Here is a 14,510-nt window from a genome sequence, read left to right on the forward strand (position 1 = left end):
CAAGGACGGAGAACTCACTGACTTCTGCCCCCACTTTAGCACAAAGGGGAGAAGAGGGGAGTGGGATCAGTGGGGTGACCCTCCTCTACCCAGTTCTCTACCATGGGCACCTCCTCATTGCTGGAAGGGAGGTTTTTCCCATAAAGAACATCCCCTTCCGTAGACTCACAAAAACAGCCCTGCAAATATCAAGCAAATCATAGTTCTCTTTCATCTGCAACTGTCTAAACTTGGGGAATTTTTCATCCAGACAGAAAGAAAAATAGAAGTAGACATTTGGGGGAGTTCCCATGCACTACCACCACCCACGGAGGCTCCTAGGCCCTGACTACTCCCCATCACCAGTTTTGAGTAGGTGGTACCTCAATCTCGCCCACCAACTCCACGGTTCCGGTAACATGGACGAGGATCTCCTGACTGAAGACAAATGGGCAGTGGAACAGGACTCCTGGGAGACAAGGCTGACGGGGTCAGGAATACAGGGGTATCAGAGAGGGCTATTGTCTCTTTGCATACTACCCAACCACAGACTGATTTCTTTCCTTTTTTTTTTTTTCCTTTCTTTTTTTTTTTGTACCAGAGATTGAACCCAGGGGGCTTTACCACTGAGCTACACCCCTACCCCACCCCCATTTTTGTGGTACCAGGAATGAACTCAGGGGTTCTCTACCACTGGGCTATATCCCCAGCCTTTCTTATTTTTAAAGTTTTAAAAAAATTTTAAATTTGTTTTCTTTCCCTTGCTATTTCTTTTCCTGGGGGGGGGGTGGGGGAGCAGTACAGGGGATTGAACCCAGGGGTGTTTAACGACTGAGCCACATCCCCAGCCCTATTTTATGTTTTATTTTATTTATATTTCATATTTGTAAAATTTATAAATTCATATTTATTTATTTACATTTTGTATTCACATTTTATTTAGAGACAGGATCTCGCTGAGTTGCTGAGAGCCGGTTCTGAACTTGCGACCCTCCTGCCTCAGCTTCCTGGATTACAGGAGTACACCTCTGTGCCTGGCCCCAGCCCAGTTTCTTAGCTCACATGCTCATACCTCAGCTGCACTGGGCAACTTTCTCAGTTCCTCACGATGGCAGGAGACAGGAGGATCCTAGGAATGAAGATGTGGGGTCTCCAGTTGGTCTGGGGCTGGCCCTTAGTTATTTTAGACATCACTAAGTCTATGGGACTTGGATCCCTCCATCCTCACCCGCTTCCCATATCCAGCTCCAAGCTTTGAACCCACGACAAGTTCACCCACAGGCCTGGGCAGCCCCCTTCTCCGGGCAGCACTCACCATCTGCACGTGCCACTGGTGTGTGATGGGCCCCTCGCTGTGAGGCTGTGGCACTCCAACCAAGGCCTCTAGGGTCGGCATGTTGTGATCATGAACAGAAGGCTGGATCCTCACCTGGCATAGAGGACGGGGACTTCAGAGACTGAATACCAACCACGCCAACTGCCACTCCACCCAAGTGCCCTGCAGTCCTCACTGGATGAGTCCACTATTTGTGGGCACTGGGCACTGATGACCCACACCTGGCCCGCCCTCACAGCTTTTCAGTGTGGCTTCTCTGCTCTTCACATGGCAAACCCTCACACACCTGCTAGGCCCTGCCCCATCATCCTCTCTGAAGGTTTTACTGCTGCCCCACAGAGAGGGCAGTTTCTTTCTCCTGTGTCCCACAGCACTGGTCATCCCTGGCAGGATGGCAAAGTTTCTGTGTCTCAAACTCCACTAGACCTTGAACTTCCTGACTACAGAGGCAACGTCTTATTTCATCTCCTATTCCTTATTGCTTGACGTGGTGTCTAGTACGTAGCAGGCTGAAAAAAAAAGGTAGTTTTGTGCTTTTGTTTAGGTGCTGGGAATTGAACTCAGGGCCCTGCACATGCTAAAATATATGTTCTTACCACTGAGCTAGCCAACCCCAGCCAGAAAAGTAGGTTTATTTTTTTTGGTGGTGGTGGGGATCCTGGGAATTGAACCCAGGGATTTTACCACTGAGCTATTGCTAAACCCAGCCCAATTCATTCTTAAAATTAGGAGCCATCTTGTCAAAAGTTATAAAAGAATCATTTCTGTTTTCTGTAAAATATTAGGATTTCTATTGGGCCTGGCCATATTTTGATGTTTTAAACTGGCTTGGAATGCCTGCCCGTGCCTTGAACTCACTCAGGCCTGGCTTTCCCTGAACGGATAACAACCCCCTCTGAAACCTTAGTGACGCCTCATAAATTCTGGCTTTCGGATAACCACCCTCTCTGCAACGCTAATGGCCCCTCATAAATTCTGATGTTGGGATTTACATTTACTCATTAACTTGCTACCTGCCTTTGTATTATGCTTGTCAAAATCCTGTTATCTGTAAGTGCTCAAGACACCCCCCCTTTTGCAACTTTTTGTGCTATAAAACTGTGCCTAGATAGCTGGAGTGCTGTCTTCTATCCCATTGATTTCGGGAAAGGGACTGTCCCAGCTAGTCAGAATTACAAGCTTGCTTTAATTTGATTTAAAATTAGAGTCAGTGGTCTTATCTTTGCATCGTGGTTTAACACTACATCCCCAAATCTGTTTTTTTTTTTTTTTTTTGAGACAGGGTTTCATTCAATTGCTTAGGGCCTCACTAAATTGCTGAGGCTGGTTTCAAACTTGCAATCCTCCTGCCTCAACCTCCTGAGTCTCTGAGATTATAGGCAGGAGCTGCCTGGTTTAGATTTCGGGTGTCCCAAATAAACTCAGTTATGAGACAATACAAGAGAGTTTGAGGTGAAATAGTTGGGTTATGAGAACTTTAACCTAATCAGTGCGTTAATCCACTGGTAGGGATGACTGTGGTAACCATAGGCAGGCAGGGTGTGGCTGGAGGATGTGGTTCGTTGAGGGTGTGCCTTCAGGGTATATATTTTGTCCTCGGTGAGCAGAGCACTCTCTGGTTACTGATTGTCAGGTCCTGGGTTGCTTTCCTTTTTTCTGCCTGATCTTGGGCCCCAGGACAGGGGAGTTGACTGAGACCTCTGTGAACCCTAAATCAACTTTTCCTTCTCCACTTTGATCTTGTCTGGTCTTTTGGTCACAGCACCAAAAAAATGCTGACTAAAATATCTGGCTTTTATTTAATTATTTTATTTTATTTTATTTTACTTTTTAGGTCCTGGGGATTGAATATCTAAGTCCACTTTACCATTGAGCTATATCCCTGGTCCTTTTTTAAAAAAATTAAACTTAAATTTAAATTTGAGACCAGGTGTTAATTTGCTGATGGTCTTGCTAAATTGCCCAAGCTGGTCTTGAACTTGTGATTCTCCTGCCTCAGTGTCCTGAGTTGCTGGGATTACAGGGATTATAGGTGTGTGCCACCATGACCAGCTCTTGGATACTTTTTATTTTAAAAAGCTACCTGTACTAGGGCTGGAGACCCAGAATGTATAAGAAAGTGACACAGAAGTGGCACCAATATGTCTCAGGGAGGTCAAGCAGGGAAATATATATCCAGTATGAAGGGTTCTATTGTTTATTCATTCAACAAACATTGGTGGGCACTTAAAGTACCAGTTAAAGTAACTTGAAAAGGCCTAATGTCAGAGGCAGCAATTGAACTTAACTCTGAGAGTCTGCCAGGGTTTTCACAGGTAAAGATGGGAGGGTATCCAGAAGGAGAAGATACGGAGAGTTAGAACTGTACCAGGTGAGTGTGATTGGTTGGAGAGTGGAAAGCAGACATGGGGAGAATCCTGCCATCATATTGGGATCCAACTATGGGACCCAGAAGGCCTGAGCATGAGGAGTCAAGGTACTATCAACTAGATGATGGAGAATCATGGTGGTAGCTGGGGAAAGAGTAGATTGAAAGAGGCATAGAATGGAAGAAGTTCAGAAAGGCAGGTCAGGCCCCATGTTGGGCCTGTCTCAAATTTTTATTTTTATTTTTAATATTTATTTTTTAGTTTTTTCGGCAGACACAACATCTTTGTTTATATGAGTTGCTGGAGGATCGAACCCTGGCTGCATGCATGCCAGGTGAGCGCGCTACCGCTTGAGCCACATCCCCAGCCCCTCAAATTTTTAAAATTTTTAATAACTCTTAATGCTGAGCTATTTAGGCCTTACTAGCCACATTGAAATTGTATGCAACTTTATTTATTTTATTTTACTGAGGTGCTGGGAATAGAACTCAGGGCTCAGCATATGCTGGGCAAGTGCTCTACCATAGAGCTCTATCTCCCTGTCTTAGGGCCTGTTTCAACAGTCCAGTTGCAAGAAGATGAGAAACTGAGTCTGAGCGGTATCAGGGGGCAAAGAGAAAAGGGATACAGACTATAGAACAGTGGGACTAGGCACAGAGGAAGAGAAATTCATGCAGACTTGGCAAATCTACTTGAGGAAAAGCTGGTGCTTTAAAAGGATTCCGAGCAAGTCAGAGGAAATGCTGACTTAGGGGAAGATGACAAATTTGGCTTGGAACATGTGGAGACCAAAGCTGCAAGATAGCAATTGTATGCAAAGTTTACTACACTCCTCTGCACTGTACTGTACTGGGTTATATTTATCCTAAAAAGTAAAATGAAAATGCTCTTGACTTAGTCAATGCCTCCTACTCCCTTTGAGGTCATCTATAAGGAAACCCTAAATGGGGGTGGTCGGGGGTGGTGAGGGTTCGGGGTGGGAATCACTGCCCGGCAATGGCCATATTGCAGGAGCAATGACAAATCATGAATTTGGAGGTTTAGCACAATGGATTTGAGTATTCAAATGCAAGCCTGAATCCAATCGCTTCCCCTTGGGCAAGTACTGACCTGTCTCATCTGTTCAATAAAAATGGCAATGACTATCAAATAGGGCCTTACAGGCTGGAGTGGGAGTGACACAGGTGTATGAATAAGGCGCCAGTCGCAGAACTTAGGCTTGGTGATGGGCAGGGACTCAGCACCAAGCAAGGTACCTAAAGTAGAACAGCAGTTCATTAAATGCTTGAGCAAAAAAATATAGGTTCTCTCTCAGAGTCCTAGTTCTCAAGTTCTGATCCCATAAATGATGTGTCCAGTGGTGGAAAGGCAGTAGTGAGCCTGCTACTGGTGGAAGCATTTAAGTAGAGGCTGTGAAGCTCTATAGGCAGGATGACAGACTTGGATCCACTGAGGATAGACTGTGTCTAATTGGCTTATGCAACCTTCATCCCCAGGGCAGGCCTGAATGAATATGTTCAGGTCTATAAGGACCCTTCCCCCTTTGAGATTCATACCTGGTAGATGTGCTGGACTTGGTGAATCTTGGGACCTTTGGGGGTGAAACTGACATAGAGGGTAGAGTTTTCCTGGCTGTAGAGAGAGAAGAGCAGACATTGAGGGTGGAGGAGACGTCATCCAGAACTCTAAGAAGCCTCTAAGCGGTCAGCACGGGGCTAGGGATTACAAAGGCACCATCTCATTGAGTTCTTTGGAAACTAAGGCCAGCCTCTTGCCCAAAGCCCCACAGTGGAGAGATAGGACAGGTGCCTGGTGGGCAGGGCCATGCTTTGGGGGCTGTGGTCTCTGTGCTGAGTGTCACCTCATCAGTGTCTCCCCAATCCTCTGAGCTCTGCTTATCTTGATAACCACGTCAGCCTCTGCACCCCTCCTCCACCCCATGTTTCCAGTGCATGTGGCCGGCTCTTCCTGATATCTCTCTGATCCTGATGCTACTACTCAGAACCCGTCCATAGCTCCCTGCTGCCTGGGAGAATCAGGGCCTAGCTCCCATGTCCAGACTGCCTTCCTTCTGCTCCCCTGCACACACCTGCCCTTGGTGGCACCTGCCCAGTCCCTATTCCCAACATGGGTCCCTCTGCTTCCTGCCTTCATCCCTTTGCCTAAGCTATGATCTTTGCCTCCTTTCTGGCCCTTATCCAAATTGCCCTATCCTCCAGACCCCAGTCCAAGCCTCATCTTCATCCATCTTTTGCCCTCTCCCCCACTTACTCTGACCTTGAGTGGCTCATAATTTTATATCAAGTTGGAATTTATGGCCAAAAGTATCAGAGACCTGAACTCAGATACTGCACCTGTCCTTATCTCACTGAGCCAATCTGAAAAAGCCCCTCAACTTTTCTAATCTTCTTCTCTATAAACTAGAAAGTCCAACTAGAGTTCCCTGTGAGTCCTTCCTGCCCCAGCATTCTAAGATTCACTGGTTCTAGGGGTGCAGGAGTTTGGTTTCTCTGGCTTGACTGTAAGCTCCCTGAAGGCAGGGGTCATGGTGGGGACTTTAATCTCTTCCAGCACTGCTGAGCCCAGGAAGAGAGAGACTCTAGCACAGCTAATACCAGCTAAGAGCTGTGGCTTTGGAGCCAGACAAAGTTGAGACCCTGGCTCCAGTGCTTTCTGGCTATATGACCTTGGGCAAGTGCCTTTCTTCTCTGAGCCTCAGTTTGTTTATTAGTTGAATGGAGAGAGAGGTACAGCTTCCCCATGGAGGTGTCAAAAGCTCCAGGGAAAGCAAACAGCCATGCAGTGCCTCTGGCATAGCATCTGATACCAGGCAGCTGCTGTGGAGTTTTAAATTCCATCAATTAATGCTGACCTGAGTTCTTAGAGGACCCTCCATTTTTGGAATGTGGAAAACCACAGGGGTTGTGGCTGGGATCAGTTCTAATTACTGTGCTGCCCCAAGCTCTAGAAAAGGAAGAGAAGCCAGGCACAGTGGCATATGCCTGTTATTCAAGCAGCTTGGGAGGCTAAGGCAGGAGGATCTCAAGCTTAAGGCCAGCCTCAGTAACTTAGAGAAACGGTGTCTCAAATTAATAAAAAGAACTGGGGATGTAGCTCAGTGGTAGGGCACCTCTGAGTTCTATCACCAGAATCAAAAAAGAAAAAAAGAAATAAAACAAAAGGCAGGGTGCGTGGGCAGGGAGCTCATAGGCATCAAGACTGGGTGGGGAGGCTGAGGTGGGAGTGGGGTCAACATAACACAGAAGGACTCACTCCTTGATGAGCACGTTGATGGGGTACAGGACAGGGATGCTGGTGGTGGCCGAGTTGTCCTCCAGGAGGAGCGGGTCCTCATTCTCACTACATCAGGGCAAGGCAGAGGGAGTTAGATGGGCTTGGCCAGGCCTGGGTGGTGGCGATGCAGGCAGGGACCCACTGAGGACCTGCTCACCAGTTCACAGTGGCATGCAGCTCGACAAAGTCCTCCCAGGAGCTGTTCAGCAGCGTATTAAACATCACCTGGATACCAACCTAGCAGGGAAGGACAGGGGGTCTCAGGAGCAGTCTGAGCACCTCATGGCCCCCAGCATAGTCACCACGACTGCAGTGACCCCCGCAGGTGCTCCCTACATCCCAGACACTTGGCTAAGGATTTCATCCCCATTGTACAGATGAGAAAACCAAGGATCTAGATGGTTCAAAATGTCCATGGTCACAAAACGAATAACCCAGTCCCATTTTGTCTGTGTCCAAGGTCCAGGCTTTCTAACATGACAGAGAACAGCTCCTACACATGCCCCCTGGGGTAGGGACTGGCTTCCTGGCTAATCACCTGCCCCCTTCCTCAGAGCCAAAGTCTACCTCCCCTCCTCCAGCTCAGGGCCCTCTGGCTGCTGGGTTTCAAGCACACACTTCACTCACCGAGCTGCCTGCTTTGAAGATGGGAGAGCTCACGTTGCACAGAAGGGTCCTGGGCAGGAGTCTGGATTCCTCGGGAAGCTCCTCACAACTCGCAGGCATCTGGCTGTGCGGCTGGGAGTGAGAAGGGAGACCAGGGGTCAGGGTTCCCCAGGGGTCATCAACCTCCTCCAGGACCCCTGACCTGTCATAGCACATTCCCAGAGAGGCAGAGCCAAAGAATCAGGGCAGAGTCAGATTGTGGTGTGTGCTGTAGTTTTTTTTTTTTTTTTTTTTTTTTTTTATCTACCCAGGAATCTGAGGCAGGAGACTGTTAGAGACCAGGAGGTGGGCAACACAGTGAGCTCCTGCCTCGAAAAAACAAAAACCAACTCCAAACAAAAACATTATGCTAGTGAAATAACCCAGACCTAAAGGGCAGAGTCATATTGTGTATATTTAACACCATAAAATTTTTTTTAAAACATGGACGGGGGAATAACTATGTGGAGGGCAAAAATGTCAATTAGTTAAAACAAATACAGAAAAGTAACCAATGTGGGGGTGTAGCCCAGTGGGAGAGCACTTGCATAGCATGCAGAATGCCCTGGGTTCAATCCCTAGTACCATCAAAAAAAAAAAAAAAAAAAAGAATAAGTACACAGCACTGTGTATGTGTATAAATAAACAGATAATATATAATATACACCTATGGACATATGCATATATGAAACTATATATAGAAAAGTAAAAAGGGTGAACACTAAAAGGTTAAAGTATTAATTGGCCAGGCATAGTGGCACACACCTGTAAGCCCAGTGACTCAGGAGGCTGAGGCAGGAGGATCATAAGTTCCAAGGCCAGCCTCAGCAACTTAGTGAGACCCTCAACAACTTAACAAGACTTTGTCTTAAAATAAAAAATAAAAAGGAAAGAAAATGTGGTATATATGCACCATGGAATACTCCTCAGCCATAAAGAAGACTTTATGATATTTGACAGTAAAGGGATGAATCTGGAAACTATCATGCTAAGTGAAATAAACCAATCCCCCTAAAACAAGGGGTGAATATCTTCTCTGATATGTGGGAGCTAACTCACAATGCTGGGAGGGGAAGAACAGAAGTTCAGAGGATTAGAATGAAAGGAAGGGAGGGAGGATAGCAATAGGAAAGACAGTGGAAAGAATCTGACACAACTTTCCCATGTACATATATGAATATACCACAGTGACGTACGTCATGTATATCCACAAGACTGGGATCGGTCCTAATTAGAATAAGATATATTTTGTGAATGTATAATTTTATCAAAATGTCTCACTAAAAAGAACCAATAAAAAAATAAAAAATAAAAAGAGCCGGGGATGTAACTCAATGGTTAAGCATCCCTGGGTTCAATCCCTGGGACAAAGGGGCGGGGGAAGGGTAGCAATTGCTGAGTTGTAGAAGTACATATCATGGTCTTCTTTAAACTTCTCTGTAATTTTCAAATTTCCATTGTGATCATATATTACTTTTATAGTAGTCCTTAAAAAGTAAACATTATATGTCAAACACTCCAGGACATTGCTCAAAATCACTCTGGTTGCCTCTACCAGGGAGGCGGATCCATCTCACTCAACTGTACATCTTGCTCACTGACTGCATGGGGGACATGGCCCCTGAGTCTCTTCCACATGCTCCTTTTGTATGACCCTCTCATTAACCCCCTGAGTGTCCCCAGTCTCATTTTTGGTTGTGGAATCTGAGGTTCAGAGAGGGTAAACTTTGTACCTCAGATCACAGAGCTCAAGGGGGACCATCAGGCTGGGAACACAGATATGACACTCACTTCCTCCTCTGCAAGCTGCTGCCAACTGCTCAGGATGTAGGATGGAGTAGAGGCGGTGGGAATCAGAGCAGCAGGTAGGTGCTGCCCTCAGGCTCACCTTGAGCACCTTCACCTTCCGGAAGGAGAGTCCCCTGGGGAAGCTCAGGTTCAGCTGGACCCAGTAAGCATCTTCTCCCGAGTTATTCAGTGTCCACCCCACAGTCAGACTGGCAGACGGCGTCAGACGCAGGACTGTGGGTCTGAGGGTGAGGGGATCAGGGAAAAGGTATAGGAACCAAGATGAAGGAAATAGGATCGGGGTGGGGACTTTAGAACTGAAAGATTTGTAAGGCCACACAAAATGAGCTCCTATGCACTTGAGTTCTCCACAAGGTACCCGCATTTCTCAGAGGCAGTGTGCAGGAAGAGGGGTGTCTTAAGTCCAGTGTTTTTTCCCAGCACATGGGAGCTGCTGCATCAGGAAGATCGAGAATGAGCCCAGGAGAGCGCAGTGGTGCACACCTGTCATCCCAGCAGTTCCGGAGGCTAAGACAGGAGGATGGCGAGTTCAAAGCCAGCCTCGGCAATTTAGCAAGGTCCTAAGCAACTCACCAAGACCCTGTCTCTAAATAAAATATTAAAAAAGGCTGGGGATGTGGCTCAGTGGTTGAGCACCCCTGAGTTCACTCCTTGGTACCAAGAAAAGGAAAGACACAAGATGGAATTGAAGGGAAGGCTGGAGGTGGGAGTGGGAGGAAGTCTTCCAGACCTGTCAGCGGAGGACAGCTCCAGGTTAGCCTCACACTTCTTGTCCTCCCCGCAGTTTTTCTCAAAAGGGATCTGAAAGGCCAAGAAGAAAGGACTGGGAGGCTCTGGCTCCAAACCCAGCTGGAGCCCGACCCCAGGCCTTGGCATCTGCCCCTCCTCCCCTCTTACCTCCTTGGTCTCAGAGTGTGGGGCGGGTCTCAGAATGGGCTGCAAGTCCTTGTCCTGCTGTGCACAGAGGGAGGAGGACGGGGGAGCTCAGTTGAAGCAGCAGGACTAGTAAAGCGGGGCTGGCCTCACTCCAGCCTCAGCCCTTGCCTGTATGTGCAGCTGTCTGGCGGCAGCTACATAATGGGAGCCAGAGGCTCCGGGTGACCCGTTCCCTCCTACGGACAAGAAATCGAGGCCAAAGAGCCTCACCATTTCTTCCTTGACAGGGGATCCTGGCTGCACAGCCCCAGAATTCACCTGCCTGCCAATGGCCCTTTCTTGGGGTTCTCCTCTGCCAATTCCTTCTCCCCCTAAAGTGACTCTCCAGCTCTTAGAAGTTCAAGGCTGATTTTTTCCAACATTTTCTGCATTTCTACTCCAGACCTGGCCCCATGCTGGTCACTGGTTATATACCAAAGGACAAATAGACATGCTGCCTGTCCTCCTGTTCTGGAAGGAGAAACGCTCCGCTTTTTTTAACTATGAGTCAAAGTTAGGACCAGACAAGTTCAGGGTATGGTTCAGAGCGTGGAGAAAGGACTCCTATCTCAGATTTGGGGATCAAGGAAACTTCCTGAAGTTCCTGAAACTTCCTGAAACTTGCATTCTGACTGAAATCTAAATTCTATAGTGTAGACCTGAAATGTCCCCCAAAGGCCATAGAGCAACTGGGGGGCGGTGGAACCTCTAAGAGGTGGGACCTAGTTGGAGGCAGTTAGGTCACTGGGAGTGTGCCTTTGAAGGAGATATTAGGATCCCAGCCCCTTGTCTCTCTTTCTTTGATTCTGGCAATCATGAGGGTAACAGGTCACTCTGCTGTGTGCTGCACCATGATGTGGTACCTCACCCCAGGCCCAAAATAACAGGGTCAACGGATCAGGAACTGAAACCTCCAAAACCACAAGCCAAAATAAACGTTTCCTCTTTGTAAGTCGATTGTCTCAAGTATTTGTTACAGTAATGGAAAGATGACTGACACATTAAAGGAGGGAGCCAGATGGAGAGAATGGAGAGGAAGAAAGCATAGTGTATACAAAGGCCCAGAGGCAAGACAGACTGTGCTCCTTCAAGGAGCGGAAAGGTGCTCAGACTTGCTGGAGCGCCACGCATCAGAAGGGCAGGGAGGCAGAGCAGGGTCCAGGTTCCATTGAGCCTTGTGGGACACGGTAGAGTTGGGACTTCATTCTAAAGGTAATGGGGGCCCCAGAAAGTCAGCCTCCTCTGACTTCAGATTACCTGCCATGAAATCTCTAGATTCTTCCTTGAGGGTCTGGGGTCCTAGTGGTCTCTGCTGACTGCTCCCCATATACCCTCAACATTCACACACAGCTCTCCACCACCCATTTGAGCCATGCGCCAAATGGTAGTCCAGACCTTGAACTTGACCAGCCACCTTTGTGCCAGAAGTGAAGTCCATCTCTTCATGTCCTTTGGTAACTCCACCATACCTTTCCTCTCTTCTCCATCTACCTAAAGTTTACTCATTTTGCAAGACCTAGTACCAATGTCATTTCCTCCGGGAAGTCTTTTTTTTGACTTTGACTGACCTCATGTCTCTTTTTCCCTGAGTATCTATACTACACAGTTTGGCATTTAATTAATACCTATGGCTGAGGCTGCTGGTGGTACCCACATATCCTTCCTCACCTGTTGCTTTTCAAACAGAGCCTCCACTTTTTGTTAGATCACATGGCCTAGTTCCAACCAATGAGATGTAAGTGAAAGTATTTTGTGGTTTTTGAGGAACCGTTCTTAAAGACATATTTCTTCTGTCTTCCTTGGCAAGTCACAAATGGGATGGGTAGACTCCATGCAACTTTGAGCACATGAAGGCACAAAGAAGGTGACAAAGAAAGAAGATGAAGAAGCAATTCAGAAGGAATGGAGGATGCTGACTTAGAGAAGGAGTAACTGGATTATAACAGGAAGGCCAAATCCTGCCCTCACTGTTCAGTTAATAAAGTGCTTCAGAACACAGACACACCCACTCATTTGCCTGTTGTTTATGGCTGCTTTGATGCTATAAGGGCAGAATGGAATAGCAACAGAAACCACCTAGCTTTCAATGCCAAGGACATTGATGGTTTGGCTCTTCCCAGATAAAGTCTGAGAAGTATTTGTTACAGTAATGAAAAGATGATGGACACATTAAACTCCTGAGTTAGAAACTCAGAACTGCCACACCAATTCCAACCTGTCTTTTACAGGAAAAAAGACTTTTTAAAAGGTACTTTCTTTTTTCTTTATGTAGTTGTAGATGGGCAGCATGCTTTTATTTTTTTGGTTTATTTTTATGTGGTGCTAAGGCTCAAACCCAGTGCCTCAAGCGTGCTAGGTAAGTGCTCTGCCACTGAGCTACAGTCTCAGCCCCTTAAAAGGGGCTCTTGATCTCAGTGGAACCAGAGATTTACTTTCCATGTAAATTTCTGTGTTTGCAGCTGAGCTATTTTAATGGTACTTTGCCTCTGCTGATAATGAATCCAGTTGCCTCTTGGATGATGCACAGACCCCAAGTGCACCAAGTTAGTTCAAAGAAGTTCAAAGCTGAACTCTGCAGCTCACCTTCCTGACAAATCTGTGTTCCCTTCAGTGTTTTCTTTGTGGGGCGAGCTCCATCATCCACCCAGATGCAAGTCAGATATGAGTATCATCTTCTGCCTCTCTCCCCACATCTCAGTCTCTGACAATTCTGCCTCTTAAACTCTCTTGAATGCATCTCTTCCTCTCTACTTCCACAGAAAATGCCTTGGGTCAGAGCTTACCATCCCCCAGTGACTGCTCATTAGAGCAGTCTCCCTGATCCCAGGCTCAAGTCCTTGCAAGGGCTTTGATTGTCCCCATATATCCACCTAATGGGTACACATTCTACCCAGGCCTGCTCCAACAGATTAGTTTAGGGGTATGACTACGGCCAAGGTTATGACCACAAGATCTCTGCTTTCTACTTGGAGTTGCCAAGTAGTGAAGATAACCTCAGACAATGAAACCAACACAAAGATAGTAAGTGATGATATGAAGAAAAACAGTTCCTGAATGCCCACCTCTCTACCTGGGGACTTCCCGGTCACCTCTGTGGGGAGACTTTTCTTATCCCCTCAAATCTGCTGTCCTGAACCTAACTTGACTATGGCATCATGGCAGTATGTTGTCACTGCTGATCCCCCAGCTTCTCCAACAGTGGACTGTGAGCTTTTCAATGGTGGAGTCATGCCTATTGGTTTCAGTAGAACCAGTGCCCAGAAAAGGTCTTAGCACAGGAAAGGGGCTCAGTCAGCTTTGCTTAGGTGCGTGGTGAGCATCCGGTAGGCAGGGCTTTATTTCTAGTGAGCACACCATCGGTATCTTCAAACCTCAAGTGGGCAGGGTGCTCTGCTGACTGCTGCCAAAAGCCACAGGAACTTGCAGTCAGCAACGAGAGGCCTCCAGCTCTGGAAGGGGCCTCACAAGGCTGAACTCACCTCATAGGTGGGGAAACAGTCTCAAGGAGGGACAGAACCTGCTCATGCTTGTACCAGGAAAGAAAGCCACATGTTCAGGCTACCAGGCCCAGGTTCTATCCTCTAGATGCAACCAAACCATCCATTGAATGCCAAGGATCTCAGAAAAGGACATCAGGCTCTTGGCACTGGGTAGGGAGTGTCTGATCTGGGAATGGAGGGTGGATATTGTTGCCCCCTACTTTTACAACTTCCCAATTTGACTTTTTGTCTGTTCCCAACTGAACATGCATAGGTGAGAAGGTTAATCAAGGTGCTCTGGTCTTTCACCAATAAGGGACAAGCCTGGGCCCAAAGCTAGGCCTTCTGAACTTCTCTCCCCGGAATTTATAGGTTGAACAGTGTTGGAACCTGGTGTAATCTGGAGCTGATACCTTGTAGGGACCCAGAGCAGATTCACTGAAGGGGACCTGGAGAGTCTATCCATTATCTTCTCCTCTTGAGAGCACCCAGAGTCACTACCCAGGCCCCCCTTATTCCCAGAGTTGTGTTTTGAATTTTTTTAAATATCTATTTTAAAATTCCTTTCCTGCTTGAGTAAGCCATATTTGGTTTATGTTGCTTAGAATCACAAACTCCTATATAATCCAGTGACTTCTTGCTAAATAGAATTTCTTCTCTTCCATATTACCCATTAATGTCCCC

At 47.0% G+C, this 14,510-nt stretch overlaps 1 protein-coding gene across 2 annotated transcripts in view; it reads right to left on the reverse strand.

Annotated features, from left to right (window-relative positions):
• The window catches only part of Itgal (integrin subunit alpha L), a 45,973-nt gene that overhangs the window by 5,478 nt on the left and 25,985 nt on the right, over positions 1 to 14,510 (reverse strand). Inside the window, exons 19-28 of one of the 2 annotated variants that reach the window (XM_040277580.2) lie at positions 10,330 to 10,383; positions 10,163 to 10,233; positions 9,512 to 9,653; positions 7,606 to 7,716; positions 7,136 to 7,215; positions 6,958 to 7,044; positions 5,241 to 5,316; positions 1,295 to 1,408; positions 1,052 to 1,108; positions 363 to 461 (exon numbers count right to left, since the gene is read on the reverse strand). In XM_040277580.2, coding sequence (XP_040133514.2) covers positions 363 to 461; positions 1,052 to 1,108; positions 1,295 to 1,408; positions 5,241 to 5,316; positions 6,958 to 7,044; positions 7,136 to 7,215; positions 7,606 to 7,716; positions 9,512 to 9,653; positions 10,163 to 10,233; positions 10,330 to 10,383 — 891 coding nt within the window. Of the gene's footprint in view, positions 1 to 362; positions 462 to 1,051; positions 1,109 to 1,294; positions 1,409 to 5,240; positions 5,317 to 6,957; positions 7,045 to 7,135; positions 7,216 to 7,605; positions 7,717 to 9,511; positions 9,654 to 10,162; positions 10,234 to 10,329; positions 10,387 to 14,510 lie in introns of both variants that reach the window. The other variant, XM_005323856.5, reaches the window with a different exon arrangement.

This window comes from Ictidomys tridecemlineatus, chromosome 10 (assembly GCF_052094955.1).
Source record: "Ictidomys tridecemlineatus isolate mIctTri1 chromosome 10, mIctTri1.hap1, whole genome shotgun sequence".
NCBI classification, from domain to species: Eukaryota; Metazoa; Chordata; class Mammalia; order Rodentia; family Sciuridae; genus Ictidomys; species Ictidomys tridecemlineatus.